A 21,335-nucleotide genomic window follows, 5' to 3' on the forward strand; every position below is an offset into this window, starting at 1 on the left:
TAAACCTTTTCAGACTTGTTCTCTTAAGGATGGCTAGTCCAGGTAATGGTGGGGAAAAAAATCTACAACAATGACAGGTCTCAAATGAGCAAACAGAGGGGACAGACATTTTTGCCAAACTTAACACAGACAAGATTGGGAAGGACAGGTATCTGGGTTACCCATCAGGAGTAGGGGGTGCAACCTTCACAAATTTGACAAGTCCTATTCAAACAGCTGCTGGTGAAACAGGCATGACCCCTCTCTTACCTGAGGGACTGCTGTTCTTGTTATCCTGTGTGCACTCATGTGTGTGTGTACACGCACATGCATGCAGTTATGCACACATTTGGTATTGATGTGATCACGTCAGTTCACTTTATAACCTCTTGTAATTGTTCGAATGTAAATCAGAGATACCTGCAACTTGTGTAGAGTTATTGCAGGCACATGTTTAAAAAACTCTTTTAACAAGTCGGATGCTCTTTGCCAACACAATCATGACTGTTACAACTCTAGCAATTAAGTGATATGAAATTGCACTGATGATGCAGAACTCATGAATGGACTTAAATACAGAAGCTCACAAGTGCAAATATGTCATGTGATCTTGAGAAAGAGAAGAGAAATAAGAAGCAGATATAAACTAATGAAATGGATCAAAGCACATTAAAAAAAACACTACAAACTGTCAAAAATTTCATAGTAATAAACAGTTCTACACCAACTTAATAAAAGAAGCTAACTGGAAAATGAAAAACACTACAGACATTCACATTAGGCCTTGATTTTTTTTTCACAAAGGCTGCTTGCCTGAACACATCATTCAGATCACAATTGAGAATGTGATATGCCTCTTCATCAATCCCAACGCACTGCAGCACCAGGCAAAACCTGAATAGCAACTTTGGAGAGTATCCCTTGCATGGAGTGAAGTATACAATTCTTAAAATGCCCCAGAAAGTCTCTCTTAAAAAGCTTTTTTGGCAAGTAAAGCCCTAGACAACATTGCAAAGTCATATGCACAAAGTTCTAATACCACCACACATCCTGTCCTTTCTTAATTAGTTCAGCACACATTAAGACATGCTATCGTAGGTCAGCTAATAAATAAAACAATATTTTCCAAGTTTGCTTTATTACTGTATGACTTGCTGAGCTTCTCAATGCTGCAGGTTATCCATTTGGTGTATCTGTGCTGCTGTAATTTTTTTTAAACCACTTTTATGCTTTATTTTATCAAAATAGGAACAAATCATATAAAAATACTTGTTACACTTAAAATGTAAATGAAGTACATTCACTCAACCTGATGTCATTCTTTTTATTTTTTAAAGTTAGTTTTTCTTCTTAGCCATTACCTTTAATATTCTAAGCAAAATCAGCTTTTGATTGTGATGATCATGGCAGAGAAAGTAATGATCTACATGTTAAAGATCTAAATGTTTAAACCAGTGTCCTCTCACTAATTTATCAGTTTGCCAACCAATTTTCAACGGAATTTTTAAATTGATGCTTCAACAGATGATTTAATTAAGTATTAACTCAATAATGATATGAAGTAAAATATTCAAGGTATGTAGAGAATTTTTTTGTCTTTTCAATGCAGTTTTTACATTTTGAACAGTCGAGTAGAAATTTTACAAAAGATCTGCGTCCAGCTGTTTGTCTACAGCAATTGCTTAACTCTTGCTGAAACTGGCATTTCACTTCACCAGGGTTGAGTTGACATTTATGTATGAAAGTCAATAAATTCTCCAAGTCCACCATCCATATTTTGATATCAACTTGATTATATGATCTCAACCAGATCGAACAGACCACACATCTGCCTAAACAGGCAACTTAATCAATGCTCGCAGTTTAATCAACAGACAGACAGTGATAAAAGAAGTAAATAGCTTATTTTATAAAAGATATTCTTGAAATAATAATAAATGCAAAATTTGTAAAGCGCATACTCACACTTCAAAGGAGCATGCTCTTATGCCTAAGAACAAGAACAAGAACAAGATATAGACAGAATACAAGCGACAGGAAAACAAATGAATAACACATGAACTAAGAAAGAATAGGAGAATGGTGTAGATAAACGATCTTGAGCTTTATATTTTTCCACTCTTATCAGTAAATCTGTGTATGTGTGTGTGTGCGCGGATGTTTGATGAGTTGTGTATGAAATTTATAATACACAGTATGCATTTTTCTTCCTGGCATATAACTATCATCAATGACAGTAGACTCACAACAGCTGTCCCAGTGGTAAGTGATTGACCCCACTGGTGACCGCTTTGCATTTATAATCGGCATATATCTAGTGTACTAATTACAAGAACATTTGTATTTACTTCACCAAAGCTACCATGTTTTATAATCTATGCAACACTTCTTGGAATAAATCAAGTGGTTGCTGCTCTTGTTAAGGCTATATGTAATGAATACAACCATCCTAGCTAGTTGGAGATGCCAGACAATATAAGCATTGTTTAGAGACAGCTCTTTTCAAGTGGATTAAGATTTAAGCTGCTTGATAAGTTATGGACACTGCTTTTTATAAGAATGATTCCTGATACCTAAAACTTCAGATGAAGTTTACCAAAAAAAATGTTATGAAATTTATGCATTGCTCAAAAGATTGAGTTATAAAACTGATTAACCTGCATGTTTATTTCATAAATCTTTGTGCTTATGATTAGTACACTTGTCTCACAGTAGAAATGACTCGATAATATTTACATCAATGTCTGCATGCTTTTATTTTTCACAGAGGTTTGCAACGTTACACATGGAATGTTCTCTGGAACCAAAATTTTTGAATAATCTTTGAATAAAATGTCTGCTTTCCCGAAACCCTTCAAAATTCGTCTCTAACAGTCGAAGCATACTTGTCCTTGGTTCGATCATGACCGTACACTGATTACGAACAGACTCGAAGGTTGCTCTAAATTAGCCGCGATGCTAATCATCTAGCTATGATACTGTAGTATCTGCCCTAGTAACGACACTTTTCAGCTCTTTGCAGCTCGGGTATGAAACCAGTATCGTATAAAGAAATTTTGTTGTATTTAACGAAACACGCAATGCTTTATCTTAACATAAAGACCACACCCCTTTTTATCGCAAAAGCCTGTATTTCCGTGAAAGCGTGATTGGCAACCTGCTCGGAATTCAGGTATCTTAATACTGTTTGCAGGTACGAGCTGCACCTTTTCAGCAGGTAGGTCGAGGTCTTCACAAGTAAAACAAACGATTGAAAAGAAAGCAATATATTTAAATTTATGTTAAAAAAGGAAGAATTAGACTGAAGAATAATATCAATCTTACCTGCAGTTACTGTGACTGACTCCCCGTTACTTCCCAACCCGCAGATTCAGGTGATTTGCACCTGTGCGACGGCCGGCGACACCACGTCCGGCTTGGGTGTTACGCCTGTGATTACTCCGCACATGCGAAGAAATAGTGCCTCTGTTAACCTTTCGCAGGTGAACGATTGTTTAAAATAAACAACTGAGGTGCACAGATAAAAAAACTTTGATAATCAATACTGGGTTTTATTACCCCTGAGTTAAGTGAACTAAGAAAAAAACTAGTTTCATAAAAAGTGTATGATGTCATTCGCGGTCTGTTTTTTTTTTTTTTAAACAGGGGAGACCACTAATGCGCTTTAAAGCAGACGACCACACCCATCCTTTTGTATATCAAAATTAAGTTACTTTTGAGTGAATAAATAATTGTGGGTATTGTTTTACGCATAGTTTTGAATCGGAAAATTATATTATTTTATAATTATAGTTTTGACACTATTTGTTTCTAAACAAATTTTTAACGAGGAAGATGAAGTGCACAGGCGCACGGACCCATTGGACCCCGGAGCAGGAAGGGAAGCTACTCTCAATGCTTTCTAATCCAAACATTGCGACACCTTCTGACCATTCTGACGGTAAGCGTCGTACTTTAGTCAAGGATGTAGACAAGAATATGGGAAAAATAGTATTAAAACAAATAGAGTAAAGCAACTATAAAGCACTTTTTACAAATCTCTTTTTAATTATATTTCTTCTGTTAATTTCTACTGTGTTGGTCACTTCCTACTATGACAGTCTACAAAGCGAACCACGATAATATGTATATGTGCGTTAGAAATAGGATATGTTTGCATAAAAGGAAGTAGATGCGAGTGGCCAGAGTTAAATTTGTCTCTTGTTTCCTGTTATACAGCTTTAGAAGTTTCACAGCTCAATAAATGCGACTAGTTAACATGCAATAGTTCTTCCAGGAATGATCCTTTCCTATAGCTGGTATCTGTGTTGTATTTTTCTTTTAATTGGCATTTGTGTTTGAAATCGTGACATGAAAGTGTTTTAAACAATATAAAATGGAAATAAATTTACAGTAACGTTCCTAAATTGTACTTTTGTTAAGTAATTCCTGTAAGTATTGTAATTTTAGCTTTGTTTTTTCTTTGGCGGATGTAAATTTGAACGATCGTCACCGAAGTTGGAGTAGATAGTTGCTTTGATTATTGCTCAGCCATGGCCTATGTTAGGGTTGTAACACTGGCCTGGAGCATAGTTGTTTTTCATTATATTTTCTCCATATTATTATTATGATACTAGGTACAAAAAATATGCATAAGAAATTGTAAAAGATGCATCGCTAAACAAACACAGACAGTAATATGTAATTTAAGATGGAACTGTTCACTTTCCTGACATTATGTGCGAACGAGTTTTATTCATAGAAGAAATAGATCAAAAGCTATCAATAACATTACAGCTGAAAAGATGGCAGAAATCAATTAAGTGACGCTGGATTCCCCAACTAGCACAGAATAATTTCCATAAATCATTCTACAATTTAATGACTTGTTAATTGGGATTCAATGCTTTAACATTTTTAATCAAAACCAGCGTCATTTACAGAACTGAAAAACAGGGTTTACAAAATTTGTTTATTTTTTTTAGCACAGAGAGATTGTTGATTCTTGCGTATCAGTGTTAAACTTACTATCATTACAGATAATGTGATCTTCAAGAGAAAAACTAAGAGAAAAAGTATGGGAGAATGAGGCTCTGCCTAACTGGCATGACAGCTTTTGTGTTCCACAATTGTTTCTTCCTATACCTGGTTGTAACTGCAGTTGATATGCAGTTTGTGCCTATCTGGGTTTTTTTTTATTATTATTGAATAAGCTTTAATTTTTGCTATGTTTTTGTGGCCGACCTTAGAAATCATAAGGAGCTTTATTCTTCAACTGTATGTTTCTTTGGAGTGTTGCCAGTGTTGGCCATTACTTTTCAGCTTTAATGTTACGGTTATTGATTGTTAACTGATTTGATGATTTGATGATCAATAATCATAAGCTAATTATACTTTTATTTCAGTCTGAACCTTATGAAACAAAATACAATACCTAAACCTGGATACTTTGGTAAATCCACAAAGATTTCATTTTGCATTTTGCATTTTGAAGAAAAGGCAATATGTCAGTATTTGACAATTGTCAGATAGCTCTGGATCTTGGCATCAATGTGGGCTTCAAGAAGAAAGTGGAACTACGCAAAGCCATCACTGAAAATGGTGGTGTGGTCTCATACATTGTCACCCAGAAGGTGTAGATATCTTTGTTTTCTGTGTATGATATATTTTTTTGTCATCAAAATTATTTGTAAATTTTAATTTGGAAGATATGTGTAACGAAGGGTTGTATTTACATATATACAGGGCTTCTGCTAAGGCTAAATTCTTTGGGGTCCCAGGGACCCCTTCTTCAGATTTTTAAGGGGTCCCTGTTCTTCGCCCAAATTTGAATGGGACCCCATTGACGAAAATTGAAGGGGTCCTCCGAACCGTACTGTACACAATTTTTTTGCGTAAGCAGAAGCCCTGATATAAATATATGTGTATTGGGGAAATAGAGAAAGAGATACTTCTTATTTCATACTTTTCTTTCATTGTCTATTAATATAGTCAATCATAAGTAACATAACACTTAACATGTTGCTCTAAAAGTGAACACATTTTCAGTATGCTGGGCAGTCTGAAAAAATAAAGGGTGCAATCTTTTGCATTCTGCCTGCATAGTATTTTTTTAATCCTTTATGATGCAATACTTCAGTATCCCTCCTGTTCTCCTGATAATCATCCAAGTTTGATTGATAAACTGAACTCAGATTACAGCTGCCCAAAAATAAGAAAGCTTACACCTTTTAAAATTTGGCATTGGCACAAGGATCTTATGTGATCTGTTGCTGGCTGTGGTAAATGATAGAGAGGCAGATAGGAGGTTTAGTCAGTTCAAAACAAATAATAATCAATACACTAATTGCCTTTAATTACTTGATTAAGTTTATTGCCTTAACACATTTCCTTGAATTGTTAACACTGTCGTTGGGCCTTTCCATTACTAGTGTTCCTTTGTGGTGGCAAGTGATCCAGAGAAGTGTGATGTGTCCTCCAAGTGTCGTATGGCCCTCAAATATTGCCTTCCTGTGGTCAGCATGGACTACATCTGGGACTCTTTATGTGCTGGGAAAAGATTAGCAATTGATCAGTATGCAATTGCTGGGAAGAGCAAAGGACTGGACTTTCGTTCTGGCAAGATCTCAGGTTAGGACTCTGGGCACTGATCCTAACAAAGAACTTATGAAATTTGAGGAAAAAGCTTAATCTTTAAGAGCATTCAGAATGTGCTTTCATTACATGAATGCAAGTTTATTTTATAAAATTATAATTGAAGAATGTTGTCAAAATGAACAAGGAATAAATAAACAAGTATAACTTTGATGTCAGGGTGTTTTAAAGTTTAGAGTGTAATTGTCCATGAAATATCTATCCCTGGACTTGTTCTAAATTGGACTTTTGTCATTTGTGGTATAACACCTACTGTATTTTTATAGCACTTAAGAAACAAGACACTAAAACGATGAGTCGACATACTATCAAGCCACATTTTAATATTCGAAATGTGAAAGTGTGGCAGGCAGGTGATCCAGATGAGCCTCACTTTGATGAAAACTTTGAAATTGCCAAGTATGCTGTTTTTCAGGTAGGACCATCCATCTGAGCTGATTCTGTTTAAAAAAAAACTAAGTAGAAGAAAAGTAAAACATTTTTATGTGATGAAGATCAGAGCTATACCTTATATATGGGGAAACACTTATTAAATGAGTTTGACTAAGTATTAGTGGCAACTTAATTGTTTCCTCCCCTTTACTCCTTTTTAAGTTAATTCACAATTTGCATGTCATTATTTTATCTGGCTGAACTGGATTCAGAGCAAAACTATATATGTGTTAGCAGGATTACTGATAGTATTGGTAGTAGGAAGACATGAAAAATAATAATATGGACATATGTAATGAATTTTCCCACTTTGCAGTAGGCACAATGAACTTTGCTAAATAAAGACACAGAACATATCGGTAAACTGAAATATTTAGATATATCAACAGCCATAAATACATGATAGAAAAAAAGAAACATCCACTCAAGTCCTGACAGATTCAAGGCATCAAACTTATACCAATAATATCTGCTGGTCAGGTTATGCCACAACATTGCAACATCAAATGTATAGCAGTAATGTCTGCCAGTCAAGGTAGGAAAGCACAAAAGCCAGACACCTTTTTCCTCACAACAGTTAAAGTGCTCAGTCTTATACTTTTTTAGCTGGTAGAAGCCTTACTTTTATATCACTAAGCATGATTATGATAGATTTATGTGATGTTAATATTAGCTCTAACAGGTCTCTTGCTGATCCAACAGGGCCAGAACAAGAAACAGGACCTGACCACATTCTACTCACTAGAGATTCACGTTGGAAGCAATGCTGGCAAGAAGGAGAACGGCAATGCTGAGCGGCAGTATAGACTCTATTCACACTTTGGAAACCTTACAGATGCAGTTGTGGGTGCCAAAAACCCTTTATCTTCCTTCCTTGTAATCCTGATAATTAGAATATTTAGACATAATAATAGGGATAATCATTAAAATAATAAAAGGTTGCTATTAATTTGTTATCCAGTGTGTAATGTATATTATTTGGTATTGGTTTATTGGTTATACTGGATTCCACAGGCTGGCAATCCCTGCAAGACAGAGATTTACCACGTGGCTAACGCTGATCAGGCTCTTGCAGGATTTGCAACCCTTTACAGTGCTCAAATGAAAGACCACAAAATGCAGAAAGTGGAGAGTACAGTGCTACGAAACGTGGGATCACGTAAGCTTCAACAGGTAGGAATGACGTGTCTCATTTAGATTAGATTGGAAAAAAAGTCTCTTCATAGTAACATTGTTGCCAGCTAAACTTGATGAAATAATTTAAAGAAAGACAAAGATAGATATATTTTTTATTTTCTTCCTCCAAAAAGGTCTTTACTTTTGTTTCAGATTCTTACAGAACTGGAGAGTGAAGTAGGAGTAGCCTCTCGTGAAGTACAGAACCTGACAGAGCACATCTGGTTAGAAGCTATTGGAGAAGTGGAGGCTGTCCTTGCATCCACAATATCTTCTGTGAAAGTGGAAGAGGCAAAGACTTTCTTTTCATTGCTTTGTGCATGTGTTTACATGTGTGCATGTGTACATATATGTACCTGAATCAGTGACATGTTCATTATTTTTCAACTAAAATGAAATATTGTATAACGAAACAGTGATTGGTCTATAGGTTGAGAAAGCTGAAGCACTTCTGGTTAAGATACGAGATGCTCTTGGCAAGGAGGTAGATGGGGATGTCACTTCTCTTGTCAAAGAATTCTACAGCACTCTTCCTCACAAATCTGAAGATGGAGGTAGCATGAAGCCATCTAGAGCATGGCTGTCAAAGAAACAAGATCTCTGTCAGGTAATCGTAGGGTTCATTTATTAGTGTATTCATATATATATGGGAGTGTATGTGATAGAGATAGAAAGACTAATGTCTGTGAGTCTGAAATTAAGGGTTAAATCCTAGGTCACTGTTGAAGACATTTGTCAAAGAAGTTCCAATCACAGTATCTCATCAGTGCTTCTAAAATTTTACTAATCTAATTTTTGTATTTTATATTCTCACTGTAGTAGGTTTAAGATTTTACAGGAGTTGAATAGAAATTCATTTGACCTTATGCAAGTGTAAGATTTTCTTCTTTCAAAGTTGATGCTTTCTCATAATCCACCGAAGGTAATTTGGGTTTTGCTTTATTTTTCAGCAAACATATTTTTACATGACCCTGTTATGCTTGCCATTCATTACTTGTGCGCATTGTTACTACAAAAAAAAACAATGGAAGCTATACTGTGATATTTTATCACCTTTTCTGTTTCCTGTATTAGCTAATAAGAGACATGGTGTCTGTGAGTGAAGCCACATCCTGGTCAGCACGCTCCAGTGCTCAGGCCAAGTACCGTGCCCTGCGCTGCAATATTTCCTATCTAGAGCCAGGCACACAGGAACATAAGCAGATCATGGAAGATGTTGTTTCTTCTATCAACAAGTAAGGAGAACTTCTGTGCGATTATTTATTCCCTTTTTGTTCAACACATCACTCCTGTTAATTTTGCATGTTACAGAATCCACAAAAATCACCTTTATCACCTCACTTATGTCAGGCACATTTTTCATGAAAAGAAGTCTCCAATCATGTCAAACAGAACATACCTAATTCTTGCACATCTATATATATATGTGAGTAAAAAGTGATCCAATCTTACTGTAACCGAGTGTTGCGTGGTGAGGGGAGTAGAACAGTGACCACAACAGTCCAGCACTCAAACCAGAAAGGCAGGAGCCTGTCAGCAGTTACACAATTCTTTTAATGCCAATAGATCTACAGTCACGGCTGCGTCGCTTGTCTCGCGTCTTCTCTTCGTAGTTTTCTCCCCTGTCCTTACGTCTCAGCTCTGCCCTTATATACCTCGCGGGTGTGTCACTTTTCGCGCTCTTTTGCATCAGCGTACTTTTCGCGCTCTTTTGTATCAGCATACTTTTCGCGCTCTTTCACAATCGTACCTTTACTTACTGGCATGCATTAGCATTTTCTGCCTAACAAGCGCTGGACTACCGGCCATCTACATCCCCGCCAACTCTTTCTCTAACAGCGCCCTCGCTGATGAACTTTTGCTAGCAATACTAGGGCTGATATACAAGCTCGCCTAATATGTTTATGAGGGTGGGGCAGGTATCTTAAATATTTTAAATCAAGAAACATCTGTTGCTGCTGAGGCACAATGTGTCTATAAGGGCAGGCATTCCGTCAATCTGTAATTTCTGTCAATGATATTTTGTAGACGCAGCCGTGGCAAAACAAGAAGAAAATAAACAAAATATCAAACTAATCAATGCTTACACCACATCTATGTTATCTACAGTGTCAATGAATAGTGTCACACAACCGTTTTCTCCCCATGTGAGTTTTATGCCTGTCTAACAGCAAACCGCGGCTGGAATACTGCAGGCACTGTCCCTTCTGGAATCACACTTACTGTCATATCAGGCACCACAGATACTGTCATTTCTGAAACCACAGGCACTGTCAGTTTTGGTACTGTCATATCTGGCACTGCACACACTGTCACTTCTGGAACCACAGGTACTGTCACTTCTGGCACCACAGGCACTGTCACTTTTGGTATTAATCTTGTTCTGGCTTGATGGGGTGGAAGAGTACCATACCAGAACGGAGTTTCTTCGTCACTGTCGTAGTCCTGACAATTCTGTGTCTCCGGCAGTTGAATATCTTCTAACTGCAGAGACGACTTCGCTGCTCTGTTGTCGCTATTGAGGGTCAGTGCAGGGCCGTCAACAAGGGGCCTGACTGTATACACAGCACTGTCATTAACTGGCCGGCTGGAGATATTACAGGTACTCCGGCCGCTCCGCCCATGGAATCTGTCCCGTTGCAGTTCTGCTTGGCTTTGCCGTCGCTGTGGTTGTTGCTGTTGTAGTTGCACCACTGGCTTGTTTTGAAACTCTTTCTTTGACATCGGCCGGCGATCACTGCCCCGGCATTTCACTCCTCCGATACCACAGACGAACGTGGCTTGAACGCCCTTGTATGACAGTCTGGGTTCAAATTCCACCACTTCACCTTTGCCGAGGCTGCGAAAGCCTGCCTTGTGAATAACTGAATGGTGGACAAAGACGTCTTGATCGCCATTATCAGGTGTGATGAATCCCCATCCCTTTGCCACGTTGAACCACCTGCAGAAACCTCGCCTTCTGCCCCCTCCACCATCGCTGTCATCCGAGATGTTGTTAATCGCTGCCGCTTGTACGCCGCGCCGCCCTCCGCCTCGCCTGTAAAAGCTGTTTGTGATAGGGCTGAATCTTTGACCATCTCGTTGTCTTGCCTGCTGTCGTCGCAGGTATCTCTGTTTATGCTGACAATCAGCCTCCCGGTGCCCCTCTCGTTCGCACCAATAGCACACAAGTGCCGCCGGTCGTGCGGTGCGGGTGGAGGGGATATTATTTTGTTGGATCCTATGAGGCTGGGAGGCCGTCTCCATTTCCAGCTGCCTGACTCGTGCAGTCAGGCGATCTATCTCATCCTCCCTGTCTTCATTGCCCTCCTCCTCTCTCTCTACACGCTTTGCCGTCTTCAGTAGGTCGGCAAAGGAAGAGGACTCATTGTCAGCCAGGTGTCTAGAAGTTTCCCGTCGAACATGACAATTCTTCAGCCCCTTCACAAACTGGGCCGCCAGGTGGATATTTAACATAGCGCCGCTCTGCAGGCTGTTTGCTTTTGCCTGCAAATTGCGGAGCGTCGTGGCATACTCATCAACGGACTCTTCATGCCGCTGTCGGCGGTTATAAAAACTGGCGATGACATCGACGACATCTTTCCGTTCGCCGTACGCCTCAACCAACACATCCAAGATCTTTTTGGGTGTGTCGATAGCGTCATGCGGTTGCATCAATACTCGCCGTCTGGCCGGTCCCTCCAGCGCGTTGAGAACATAGACACACGCCGCATTCTGCGGCATCGGGTTCATAGTGAGAGCCCACTGAACTTCTCTTTGGAACTCCTCCACATTCGGTGTTGGTCCGCCGGCAAACTTTTGGAGGCGAAATAACTGATATGTGCGTAAAGCCTCTACTGGGCTGTCTCCGTCTTCAGCCATTGTGCACTTTTTCCCGCTGACAAATAATCCTGCTCGCAGCGCCAATTGATGTAACCGAGTGTTGCGTGGTGAGGGGAGTAGAACAGTGACCACAACAGTCCAGCACTCAAACCAGAAAGGCAGGAGCCTGTCAGCAGTTACACAATTCTTTTAATGCCAATAGATCTACAGTCACGGCTGCGTCGCTTGTCTCGCGTCTTCTCTTCGTAGTTTTCTCCCCTGTCCTTACGTCTCAGCTCTGCCCTTATATACCTCGCGGGTGTGTCACTTTTCGCGCTCTTTTGCATCAGCGTACTTTTCGCGCTCTTTTGTATCAGCATACTTTTCGCGCTCTTTCACAATCGTACCTTTACTTACTGGCATGCATTAGCATTTTCTGCCTAACAAGCGCTGGACTACCGGCCATCTACATTACAAGTACTATGCATGTGTATATGTATATGTAGATATAAAGCAATTATTTAACCATTTTGCAATTTTTGGTTGCCTCTAGATTTAGTTTTACAAAAGCTGCAAATGAGGTATTTGGAACTGAGAATGAATAGGGAATTTCACCACTTGGATATACTTTTTAACAAGATGTATTTTTTCAGGATCTTTCTGAGTACTGGTGCATAATTTATTTCATAATGATATCACTAATATAGATATATATAATTAAAGAGTTAAGCTCTTTTAGGACCATGTACATATCTGATTTAAAAAGTCTTATCCTACCTACACAGTCTGTAGCTGATTATGATCAGCTTCTATTATTTTTACATCATTCATGTCCTCACTGTACACTACTTTTCTGTACATTTTGTTTTCAGAAAAATGACCATAAATATCACCAACATTTATGCTGTTCAAAGACCCATTGAAGATGCACATTTTCAACATGATATGGACAACAAGCGTCATCTCTTCCATTCTTCAAAAGTAGAAAATTTTCTTGGGATACTTTCAAGGTTTGTTCAATTTATTCCCAATAAAGTGAAAAGGCTGTGACAGCTGTAATTTTTTTCAATCAGATGGAAAATATGTTGAAGACAATCTGTATCTTTATGGCAGAATGTCACTGGTTTGGAAGCTACGTAGAAAAAGCTCCGGAGAAAATTCCCCACTCTCCAGAGGAAATGAGTATCTGATAATTCAATATCTAGTAGTATATATAAACCTTTTTGGTGTTGGACCAATGAAATGTTAAGAGATTGCACTTTTCTTGGGACCAGATTTTTGTGGATCAGTTGGAGGAAGTGCTGCACTAGCCAGTGCACGTCTTAGGGCTTGGAAGCCAATGCTCTAACTACTGGGCACTCTGCTTCCCTTACCTTTTACCAGGAGACATTTAGTTTATTGCATAACCTTGAAATATGAACAAAAGCAAACCCCAAAACATAAAATTGTATAATATCAGTGATCAGAGGTTGGTACAGTGTTATCAGATAAGCCTGCAAGTAGTTGAAATAGCATGTCTTGTATTTAAAGAAAATTTTTATCACAGAGGATTGCTCTTACCTAAAGTCGTGGCAGATGACTTTGGTGGCACTCGGACTGATGCTGGAATGCTTGGATGTGGAATCTACTTTGCTAGTGATGCAAGGTAGGTCTTACTGAAAATTAGAACTCTTGAAATAATATTATAAGCTTTTTTTCATGGTCTAGAAAATGGATAGTGTGTATTATAAGACAACTGGATCTACATCACTATTTAACTTAAAGTTTTTTACAAATGAGTGGTTAGTATGACGTTAAAGCATCAAACTTGTAGCACTCCGCTCCATAGAAAAACTCCTCAGTGTGAGGAATGTTATGTCAACCTTTCTTTCAAAGAAAAGGAAAAAAATCCCATGACCAAGCCCGGGCCCCCTTCACAGATTCGGGCCCGGTTACACCAGACCAGCTACACTTTTGCCCCCCTACCTTATCAGGCCTGGCCATGTATGATGGGATAGGGACTGTACTTATGAAGTGAGAGTAAGTCGTTTTCCTATGGCAAAGTAAGGAACTAAAGGAAAAGCATCTTGTTTCTGGTTGTAAGGCAGTGTTGAGACACTGCTTCATGTTTCCTTTTCCTATGATACCTCTGCCACTGCTCTATAACTATGGCTTCAGGGGTAAAAACAACATCTGCAGGATCCAGACATCACTTATAACTTCAGAAACAAGATGTTTATTCTTGATTTGTCACCTTGCTCCAAGGCAGAGAGGATTACCCTCGCTTCATAACTATAGACCCTGATTTTCCCATAGTGCACTACAGGATAACAGGTATTATGAATCCTGGCCAGTGTCATAGGAAAGATGATCATTAGGCTAAGTGTTCAGTTTGTTCTTCTGCTATGTGTTTACTGCTACATGGTCAGTCCAAATGGCTTGATGAACAAGGTTGGTTTTTGTAACTCGGCGTTCAGTTTTAGATTTAGTACTTTACACCTATACAAGCATTCAGCTCTTCTGAAATTTTGACTCTTTACCAAGATGACTACAATTTTCCTTTTATATTATTTATCTAATGTTAACAGTAATGAATGTGTTCATAGTTGAACTACATCACGTTTCAGTAAATCAGTATAATATTCGCAGAGCAATGAACTAATGATGGAGGCATACATTTTATTCATCATTTTATCCAGCAAAAGTGCCCTGTACTCAACCCCAAGCAAAACTAAAGGAACAAGACTGTTGCTTGTGAATGAAGTAGCCCTTGGACAGTGTTATGATTATACTGCTATTGACACCACTTTGACAAAACCACCTGAAGGATATAACAGTGTTCATGGTGTGGGAAAGAAAAATGATAACTCCTCACATTTTGAGGTATGTCAAACATGGATCTGTTTACTGCAGTCATAGAGCTTTTTTCCTAAAAGTCTCTTTTTCATTTATAGAATTGAAGAATATAAACACTGAATAAATTTTTCATTGATGGACCTCCAGCAATGGTCAAAACTTCCTGCATGCACATCCTGTGTCCAGAACTTAATTCTTGATTGCGTTAAGTATTTTGGGGGGTATTTCTTCACTTAAGTGTTATTCATGATACCTGGCTCTTTTATATAACATGCTTTTAGACAATTATAGGAGATTAAAGCTTTGTATTCTACAGACATTTCTTTGTGGTTTGCAGGATGATGAATATGTTGTTTATAGTGTCAACCAGCAGAGATTGCGCTACTTAGTAGAGTTTACTATTAACCAGGAGCAGCCAAGAAGTATGGTGACATTAGACAATGTTTTAATGGAAACAGAGGACTTGGTTTCCATGGAATCTTGTGAAATTGGTGAGATTGTTTACTAATCCCTGTTGAATCAATAGGAAGTAAAGTATTTTAGTGACAGAAAGTTTCTGTCCAAGACAAAAAAGCATTTGTATGTATTAACTCAATACTATGCAATTTTGGTAGAGCCAGAGAGTGTGCTGTTGATCACCAGCTGGACTTTGCAGTTATTTTGAATATTTTATACCCTATGATTGTTTACTGTTCTTGGCATGCAGCTGCTGCATTCAAAATAGGAATAAACTCTAGAGCAACATACCTTGAAATTTATTATTTTTTTTTTATATGGCTCCATGACTGAGTTAATCGGGTAGTGTGGGAGAGACTATGCATGTGTGCATTCTATCATAGCTCTGGTATGTTGCTTAATATTCATTTTCCAACCCTACATTGATGGTTCCATCAAGAAAAAAATTCTTTCTACAGATCTTCATGATGTTCAGAATGTTCGAGATCCAGTGGAAAGTGTCAAACTAGGCCTTGTTGTGGAGAATCAGGAGGGTCTAGTGGAACTGAAGAGTGTTCACGTCAGAGCAAAACTTGTTGATTTGGCAGCTCAGGTCCTCTAGAGTTCTTTTGTGTAATTTTTAAAATCCAGATTCCCCTTTTTGTGTTTCATCTTTAATGTGCCTTTCATGAAGTCAGACTAATTAATTGTTATGACAATCTTACCAGTTTGCTTTTTAAAATTATTCATTATTCATTGATAAAGTCCTTTTAAGAGAATAACAAAAATCTCTACATTATGCTTTCATTCTTGGTATTGGTTTGAACTGGTTTTCATTATAAAATTGACAATGAATCATGTTTACACATTGTTCTTTATCTGTAGGTCACTGTCTTACAAGAATATGTCAACAACAGCATGTATCCAGTAGAGGCAAAGTATGTTTTCCCACTTGGCGATGGGGCAGCTGTGTGTGGCTTTGAGGCCTTCATCAATGACAAGCACATTGTGGGAGAGGTAAAGGAGAAGGAGACAGCCCACAGGGAATACAAACAGGCCATCAGTGAAGGCCATGGGGCATACTTGATGGACCAAGATGAAGAGACTCCAGTATGTCTTGCGTAACTGTATATCAGCATTGATAGTTATAAGGCCACGTAAGAGAGAGAGAGACGGAGACAGAGATTTTGATAATTCTTTATTAACACTGGTGTTTTATAATGTTGTGCCTTTTTCACAGGTTTTTCCCTAGAGAAAGAAAATAATTAGTTAAACAAGAGAATAATATTATAACAATATGCATTGACCACCAAGAAGTCTCAAGAAAAGGAATATCTAAAAGAGAGAGGGAAAGAAAAAAGGATTTACATAGATGTATGTGTAGACTTATGAACAATAAAGAAATCTTTTGAGGAGAAAAACGAGAGATAACACTCATTTCCCAAACTCTTGTATTATTTGAAATATCGCATCCATGATTTGACAATAAACCATAACATAGTTATTCTTTTTCAGGATGTGTTTACAGTCAGTGTCGGCAACCTACCACCTGGCGCCACAGTGTTGATTAAGATTACTTACGTAGCTGAATTACAGGTAGAAGAGGAAATCATTAGCTTCAGGCTACCTGGCAGTGTGGCACCATGGAAGAAAGAGTCAGCAGGCAAAGAGAAGACACAGGTAGGTTGCTGCCTTTGAGTTAGTTAAAGTTTCATAAAGTTAATTAAATTTTTAAAGTATTGATTATGTTGTTTTTTTCTGAGGGTGTTCATGCTGATTGGAATGCAGTAACACCTTTCTTCCACTGCTGTTTGTTTTACTTAAAGGATAAGGTACTAAAATCTTTAAAATATTCAATGATATGCACGTTTTTGAGATTTGATATGATGTTGCGAGATGTGTTTTATCATCTCGTAAAATTTAATACAATCTGAACAATTAGAAGTACCTTTTGTTAAAAAAAAAACAACTTTATAGGCTTACCTGGTTTTCTCAAACTGCCTACTACTGTACTTTCACACTTCAAACCTCTATGACTCACTCAAATTTGGGACAAGAAGGACAAATCTGATATTAAACCTGTCGATTTTAAATTATAAGGTTTTTAAAATCTCATATTTTGTTTAGGTAGGACTCATTTTGTAGTGGCAGGTCACATATTTTTGCTGCTTCCAGGACAAAACAAAAACTTTTAAGCTCAGTAGTGGGCAAGTCAGCATTCAAGTTGCTGTGGAGATGCCTTTTGACATCAAGAGTCTTGTCTGCCCTACCCATTTTGTGAGAATGAAGGTAATGTGCTTCCTGTCTGTTCACATTTTAACTTGGAACTTAACATTGGGTCTGATTCAAGTTTGCATCAATTACATGAGATGCCATTTTAACAAATCCTGTGTTGTCTCCTTTATGTAAAATTTTTAGTCTTTTTTCCCTCTAAAGTTATTGTGAAGGGATCTCGCTCAGAAAACTTGTTTCTTTGTTTTTATATGATGAACTCTGCTGGTATCAAAAGCAAACAACATCCCTTCAACTTTTTTCCCCATCTTTATTTTTCTGTATTTCTTTGGTAGGAAAAGATGATAGAATCAGGCTTACCCCATTACTCACAATTGTTCTGTTGCTTACTCTTGTAAATAATAAATGTAAGCAATGTAACTAATAAAATGTAACCAATGTAAATAATAAATGAGCATTGATTTAATACTTCAAAATATATATGGATATAAATTATGAATTCACAGGGTCGTTTGTCGTGTCTGCTGTGATCCCTTGATTTTGTATGCCTTTTGCCAGAAAACAGCCACCAAGGCAGTAATAGAACTGAAACCTGGCCAGGATATCCAGGAAGGGTTCCAGATTCTCATTGGTCTTGCTGAGATACATGTTCCTCGAATGTGGGTAGAACGACACCCTGATCAGCCAGATCATGAGGTACTCTCAAGAGGTGGAGGGAGTGGGGGTACAGAAAGAGTATGTCTTTTGTGCTTCTGTGTGTGTTTGCATATGTGTGTATTTGTAAGCGAGAATAGATATTTAGCTGTATATGAATTACTATTTACTATTACATTTATGGAGTATGAAAGCATGAATACCAGTGTTGATGAGTATGCATCTTTGTATAAGGTATTTGTCTTTCCTACCTTAATTATTTGACCATGACAGATTTAATTTTCTGTTTTTTTTGTATAGCAAATGTTCCAGGTTTGTTCATGTGTGTTTAGCAAGTTGTTAATGTTGTTTTTGGCTTCAATATAGGGGTATACATACTTGATTTTATCTTAGCTATTCCATCATTAAAAGTTTTTATGTAATATTTCTTTTCTTTATGTTATATGGACTGCAGGCCTGCATGCTGACCTTTTATCCAGAATTTGAAGTGGGGTCAGAGGTCAGTTCAGAATTGGTTCTGCTGCTGGATGTGTCAAATTCAATGAAAGGGGCATCACTCCAAAGTGCAAAGAAGTTAGCAAAGTTGATTCTTCTCACTATGGATGCCAGCTGGAAATTCAATGTTGTTGTATTTGGAACAAGTAAGTTCTGTATGTTTCTTTAAACATCTCATCTTTTTTTTTTTAAACAAGAGGAAAGACATGATCTTAATTTTTAGTTTACATAAACACATTTTTTAATTCTTGTGGGATATAAAAATGAACTGAACAAGTAGCTGATATATTCAAAAGGAAAAAAAGTTAAACTTTTGTAGTTTGAAAGGAGAGAGACTGAAGAATGCTCTAGACAAGATACTGAGGCAGGATTTCAACAGGGTAAATCATGCACAGACCATATTATTATTGAACAGTCCTTCGAATGGCAGTCACCACTCTACATCACCTTTGGGAATTTTGAGAAGGCTTTTGATTCCGTAGACAAGGAAGCCATTAGGAAGTTGATGGAGCACTACGGATTGCCACCAAAGTTCATTGCTATCATCCATCAGCTGTATGAGGACTAGACATGCCAGGTGATCCATGATGGGAAGCTGACTGACTCCTTCGCAGTTAGGACTGGAGTGAGGCAAGGTTGTATGCTCTCGCCAACAATCTTCCTGATAGTCATAGATTGGATCATGAGAAGAACAACCTCTAGCAGCAATATGGTGGACTTTCACCAGGCAACATGAGGATCTCGACTTTGCGGATGACATCAGCCTGTTGTCCCACAAGCGGCAACACGCACAGACAAAGCTCACTCGACTCTCAGAAGAAGCAGCAATGACTGGCCTGACCATCAACATTAAGAAGACGGAGGTAATGCAAGTCGACAATAAGAAGCCCCACTACAACTACATTGGGAATGTATTGCAGATTCTGACCATTTCACCTACCTTGGCAGTATAGTCAGCAAATATGGAGGTGCAGATGAAGATGTAAGAAGCCGAATAAATAAAGCCAGGCTTGCATTCCACACCCTGCGACCTATCTGGAGCTCCAAGGCACTATCACTATCTCGATCTACACACCAAGATCCGCATCTTAAACGCAAATATAAAGTCAGTCCTTCTATACGGATCTGTGACATGGTGTGTGACAAATGCCATCCCCAACAAGATTCAGACATTTGTCTACAGATGTCTGCGCCACATCCTCAATATCAGATGCACCCAGAAGATCTCCAACACAGACCTGTGGCAGAGAACTAACCAAAAACCTTCCAGCCAGAAGCGAAAGTGGGGCTGGATCGGTCACATTTTGTGAAAGCTGGCCGACAATTTAACAAGACAAACTCTGGGCTGGAACTCACAGAGGCAGCGCAGGGTTGGGAGGCCCAAACAGACATGGAGGAGATCAGTCCACAATGAGGCTGGCATGACATGGTCCCAACTGGAAAGGGGTGCCTAGAACCTGATCCAATGGCGTGGTGTAGTTGTGGCCTTATGCTCCACTGGGGGTGATTAGGAACAAGAAGACAAGAAGAAGTCTGAAAGGAAAGTATCACAGAGAAAGCTTTTCTGTATTCAGCTTTCTTGTATTTTTAAACAGAATATTGTTAACATACTGATTCTAGTTATCAACTACAGGCATTACCTGTTAAGGCAATAACTGTCAGAACTATGCAGAAGATAGCCCAAGTGCAGAATGTTTATGGTATTGCTATAAAGTAAAATCTGCAGAAAAGAGGTTAAAGTACTGTGCAATATTTTGAACATACTCATCTCATTCTTTTATGTCTTAATCTTCTTTGTTGCACCAATTTAGTTATTACTTTTCTTTAAAATAAATTTTACAATTGTCAGTAGAATGTCCAAGTTTTTGCTTTCAGGATACAGTGAGCTATTTCCATGTGCTCGACCAAAAAATGAGACCACATTACAAGAAGCTGAAAAATTCGTACAGGTTCAAAAAATTGCCGATTATCATAGATTAAAGTAATTTTAAAGCTCATTTTGTTTTTGAAAAATCAGTTCATGTCATAAAATTAATCTAAGAATAAAAAGGGATTTTTCGAACTAACGTGAACTAAAAATTACTGCTTGTTTAAACAGTTTTAAGTGTTAATCAAAATTTGTAAATTATAGATACAAATAGTGTATTAATTTTTTTCCTGAAACTTTATCATTACACCACAGTTCAGCATTTTGTTTATAAATAAACTAATAAATACCATAAAAAGGACTTAATGGGACTATAATGCAATTTAATCTTGCAGCAAGCCCAAGCAGATATGGGTAACACTGAAGTGTTCCGACCTCTTCATGCTTACTTCCTCTTGCCACCAGCTAACCAAGCCCTGAGAAATGTGTTCTTGATATCAGATGGTCATCTTAACAATGAATCTTCTGTGTTGAAGGATGCTAGCAACAACTATCATCATACCCGCATCTTCACTTTTGGTGTCAGGTGAGAAAGATGGTAGACTGAGAAAGAGAAGAGGGGAGAGAGTTTGGAGAGAGAGAAGAAATTAGAGAAGTAGGAGAGACATGAAGTGAGAAAGAATGTGAGAGGTAGAAGAGGGGAAAAGAAAAAGATAAGGGATGGGCAGAAATTATGTGCAGTCACCAACAAGCATGTGCCCGTGTGCTGGCACACTTACAAAAACACACATGAACA

General features: G+C 38.1%; 2 protein-coding genes across 6 annotated transcripts in view; one reads left to right on the plus strand and one right to left on the minus strand.

Annotated features, from left to right (window-relative positions):
• Positions 1-3,437, minus strand: part of LOC112565761 (unconventional myosin-VI-like) — a 28,405-nt gene extending 24,968 nt beyond the window's left edge. For 2 of the 3 annotated variants that reach the window (XM_025241498.1, XM_025241496.1), the window contains exon 1: positions 3,304-3,437. The gene's annotated coding sequence lies outside the window, so the exon portion shown is untranslated. Of the gene's footprint in view, positions 1-1,944; positions 1,970-3,303 lie in introns of all 3 variants that reach the window. The other variant, XM_025241497.1, reaches the window with a different exon arrangement.
• LOC112565762 (poly [ADP-ribose] polymerase 4-like) overlaps positions 3,351-21,335 on the plus strand; it is a 28,074-nt gene continuing 10,089 nt past the window's right edge. The window contains exons 1-22 of one of the 3 annotated variants that reach the window (XM_025241501.1): positions 3,351-3,461; positions 3,814-3,919; positions 5,364-5,591; positions 6,390-6,588; positions 6,879-7,027; positions 7,747-7,887; positions 8,059-8,217; positions 8,374-8,511; positions 8,651-8,827; positions 9,295-9,455; positions 12,894-13,031; positions 13,568-13,666; positions 14,700-14,883; positions 15,194-15,347; positions 15,771-15,904; positions 16,177-16,401; positions 16,807-16,971; positions 17,467-17,580; positions 18,082-18,219; positions 18,632-18,818; positions 20,548-20,621; positions 20,935-21,125. In XM_025241501.1, coding sequence (XP_025097286.1) covers positions 5,463-5,591; positions 6,390-6,588; positions 6,879-7,027; positions 7,747-7,887; positions 8,059-8,217; positions 8,374-8,511; positions 8,651-8,827; positions 9,295-9,455; positions 12,894-13,031; positions 13,568-13,666; positions 14,700-14,883; positions 15,194-15,347; positions 15,771-15,904; positions 16,177-16,401; positions 16,807-16,971; positions 17,467-17,580; positions 18,082-18,219; positions 18,632-18,818; positions 20,548-20,621; positions 20,935-21,125 — 3,056 coding nt within the window. In that variant the 5' untranslated portion in view covers positions 3,351-3,461; positions 3,814-3,919; positions 5,364-5,462. Of the gene's footprint in view, positions 3,462-3,809; positions 3,920-4,185; positions 4,278-5,363; positions 5,592-6,389; positions 6,589-6,878; positions 7,028-7,746; positions 7,888-8,058; positions 8,218-8,373; positions 8,512-8,650; positions 8,828-9,294; positions 9,456-12,893; positions 13,032-13,567; positions 13,667-14,699; positions 14,884-15,193; positions 15,348-15,770; positions 15,905-16,176; positions 16,402-16,806; positions 16,972-17,466; positions 17,581-18,081; positions 18,220-18,631; positions 18,819-20,547; positions 20,622-20,934; positions 21,126-21,335 lie in introns of those variants that run through there. The other 2 variants (XM_025241502.1, XM_025241503.1) reach the window with 2 other exon arrangements.

The sequence above is a fragment of the Pomacea canaliculata genome, linkage group LG6 (genome assembly GCF_003073045.1).
Source record: "Pomacea canaliculata isolate SZHN2017 linkage group LG6, ASM307304v1, whole genome shotgun sequence".
Taxonomy (NCBI): Eukaryota; Metazoa; Mollusca; class Gastropoda; order Architaenioglossa; family Ampullariidae; genus Pomacea; species Pomacea canaliculata.